The sequence below is a fragment of the Sceloporus undulatus genome, chromosome 3 (genome assembly GCF_019175285.1).
Source record: "Sceloporus undulatus isolate JIND9_A2432 ecotype Alabama chromosome 3, SceUnd_v1.1, whole genome shotgun sequence".
Lineage (NCBI taxonomy): Eukaryota > Metazoa > Chordata > Lepidosauria > Squamata > Phrynosomatidae > Sceloporus > Sceloporus undulatus.
Window position 1 is genome coordinate 201641376 of NC_056524.1, and position 3641 is coordinate 201645016.

Genomic DNA, 3641 nt, shown 5'->3' on the forward strand with positions numbered 1-3641 from the left:
CCAGGACTAAACTATTAAGTATCGAAGACTGGAGGCAATATTTTATCATTAATGTCTGAATCCCACTGGTTAGTTCCAACTAGAATACACCTGCTGAAAAAAACTGAATGGTGAGCCAACACATAGGTAAACTCCGCTGATTCAAGGGGCCTGTTCTAATTTGGACTAATAACAGAAGTTGAGTCGAAGGCTGCAAGCCCAATAAACCTATCTGGAAGTAAGCTTTGACTTGGGAGTTGTACATGGTATTTAAAAAACCCTCACATAAGTCAGATAAGAATTGAAGGCACACAACACACACTCACACAGAGAATTGGGTGATGATCTGAACACATGATGTTCAGAATACTCTGCAGTAAGTGCAGAGCTTTGAGGCATTTGACAGCTTAGTCTGCAGAAAAAGAATCTTGATTTCTCTCGAATTTCCTTTAAAAATCAGGTATTGGATGTGTGACCAGCAGATTCACATTTTAAAGGAGGGAGGAATATGTGGTGGACAGGGCAGCACAGACGGGGCCCAGTGGTCACATGATCATCCCATCAGGAAGTGACCATTCTAAAGGGTGGGACATCCGCGTGGCTAATTTGTCATTTTTTAAAGGATGCTGCCTTTGTCGCTAAATGGGTATCAGTATTTCTGCTTGCTAGCTACATTAACTACATATCTCTGATGAACCCTTGGCTTAGCTTTAGCGATGGTCAAAGGCTGGTCTCCCCTGGTTAAAAAAAAAGGAGAATAGGAGTGTCATGGACCAGGGCAAAAATTATATGGTCATGTGCTTGACAAGGAAGTAATAAAATAATAATAAATAATAAAATAAACGGAGCAGCCACGCGTGGCCAAAATAATTTGAGGAGTAGCTTATGGACAGTCATGAGGCGGCTTTGGAATTATGACACTTGAGTTATTTTTGCCACAGTTTGCCTTGATGTCTGTAGCAATAGTGAAGACAAGCCCAGGGACGCTGCAAATCTCAAAAAACCCAGAGTCCAGACAGAATTATAGTAAATATAGACTTTCCCTTATGTATATATATGAGATAAACACACATGGTTGGACTCTGAGGCTATCTTTGAAGCAAAAAGCGTTTAGGTTGCTGTAAGATGGCCACTGCATTTTTGTCCTGATGTACCACACATCCAGTTAGACAGGGTGTCTACTTGTTGAATTATTCAAACACAAGCATTGACTCTGGTCTCTCCCAGACAGGGTTCTTAAGTATTAGGGAGCCAAACCTCAGTTTTTAACAAGATACTATTACTATGAGTATGTTTTCTATTACCCACCCAAGCCATGTTTACAAACAGTTCCCTTTATTTCCATGAGACTTACTCCCTCCAAAGCATGAAGTATATCAGCAACCTTACAGTTACTGAACCCTGCTCAAATCTAAATGCTCTCAAAACTACACCATCCCAGTATCCTTTAGGATGGAGCAATGGCTGTCAAAGCGGTGTCAAAGTTCTGCAGTGTAATGCAGCATCTGTCATCCTTGGGACTGTGACAGAGTAACAGTACTGGTCCAAAACACACTGCAGAAATAATCCAGTTTGAGACTGCTTTAACTACCCTGGCTCAGTGCTAAGGAATCCTGGAAATTGTTGTTTGTTGTTGGCACCAGAGCTCTCTGACAGAGAAGGCTTAAATGTCTCACAAAACTACAGTTCTTAGAATTTCCTAGCATTGAAGCAGGACAGATAAATCGGGTTCAAACTGGATTATTTCTCCAGTGTGTTTTTGGATAGTGTGGGCTGAGAGGCTGGAAAAAAGACACTGCAGAAAATATCCTGTTTGAGACCACTTTAACTGCCCAGGCTCAGTGCTGGGGAATTCTGGGAAATGTAGTTTACGGTGGCAGAAAGCAGGGAGACTGAATGGATCACAAAACTATAGTTACCAGATGAGAGAAGTGACAGTGGGGTCCAACAGGGTCCTGTCTTAGGCCCAGTGCTATTCAACATCTTTATCAATGCTTGGATGAACGAATTGAGGGCATACTTATCACATTTGCCCCGATATAGGATGGGGGACACCTGTGCTTAAAGAGACGACGTCTGAAGGGATCTAGGAATCAAGTAGACCATAAGTTGAACATGAGTCACAATGTGATGCTGCAGCTAAAAAGATCAATGTGATTTTAGCTGCATCAACAGAAGTTTAGTGTCTGATCAAGGGAAGTAATAGTGCCACTCTATCTGCTCCGGCCCCACTGGAATATTGTGTCCAGTTCCGGGCACCACAATTCAAAAGGATGTGGAGAAACTGGAGTGTGTCCAAAGAAAGGTGACTAAAATGGTGAAGGGTCTGGAAACCATGAAGCCATATGAAGAACTCCTTAGGGAGCTAGGTATGTTTAGCCTAGAGAAGAGAAGGTAAAGAGGTGATATGATAACCCTGTTAAAATATTTGAAGGTATGTCATATTGAGGCCCAAGTTGTTTTTTGCTGCTCCAGAGAACAGGACCCAGGCAATGGATGCAAGCTCCAGGAGAAGAGATTCCACCTCACATTAGAAGGAACTTCCTGACAGTAAGGGCTGTTCGACAGTGGAACAAACTCCCTCGGAGTGTGTGGAGTCTCTCTCCTTGGGGTCTTTAGCAGAAGCAGAATGGCCATCTGTCAGGGATGCTTTGATTTAGATTTCCTGCATGGCAGGGGTTTGGACTGGATGGCCCTTGCGGTCTTTCCAACACTACGATTCTATGATAATAATAATAATAATAAAATAATATAATATTGTAAGTGTATTGTCCTGCGGAGAGGCGGCATATAATAATTTTAATTATTACTTTTAATAATTAATTATTTATATGCCGCCTCTCCTGCAGGATCAATACAACTTACAATATTATTTATTTTATTATTATTAATCATAGAATCGTGGATACTATATTATTATTATAAATATAATGATTATTATAATATATAATAACACTACTATATTATTGTTATTGTTATTAATAATATTGCAAGCTGCAATTTCTGCAGTGTAGATCCAGAGAGAGAGAGAGAGAGGAGGGGAAGCAAAGGTGGGCTGAGAGAGTGTGACTTGTGCAAGCAGCCTCTATGACATCTCCTTGATCCAATGCCAGCTGCTTTACTGTCTGGGCACTTTCTGGCCCCTGGTCCTCACCTGCTCCAAACTCGGGACATTCAAATCCCGCTCCCAGCCGTCCACCTTTTGCAAATATTGGTAGACTAGATTCTCCCTTCCTGAGCCGCCGAGGCCTCCTCCAGCGCCGACTCCAGCTGGCTCTGAGAGGAGAAAGGCCGCCTAAGCCGCCTAGGCTTCCTTCGCTGTCGCCCGCAGCCGCCATTTTGTGCCTCTCCCTCAAAGAGAGAGAGAGAAACTCCCTTCATCATCATGAGAGGCGCTTCAGTTTATCGCCCTGACGTTTGCGTCCTCGGCACTTTCGAGGCCGCTCTCCTCTCCCACCACTGTCGTTTAAAAATTAAATAATACATAAATGTACAAGCCTGTCATGAAAAAAATATAATTTATTTATATATATGCTTTTAAGACCTCGGAGTAAATATTCCCATTTTTCAAAAGGAACTAACGATCGGGAATGGCACATTCGACACAAAATTGGCTGTACAGTACAGTAATTGCAATTTTGATCCCGCCGTTCTGAAGGAAG

General features: G+C 42.3%; 1 protein-coding gene across 1 annotated transcript in view; it reads right to left on the bottom strand.

Annotated features, from left to right (window-relative positions):
• Positions 1-3317, bottom strand: part of NHLRC2 (NHL repeat containing 2) — a 47225-nt gene extending 43908 nt beyond the window's left edge. The window contains 4 exon segments of the mRNA XM_042458492.1: positions 3134-3151; positions 3154-3210; positions 3213-3260; positions 3263-3317. Coding sequence (XP_042314426.1) covers positions 3134-3151; positions 3154-3210; positions 3213-3260; positions 3263-3317 — 178 coding nt within the window.
• Between the last annotated feature and the right edge of the window lie 324 nt (positions 3318-3641).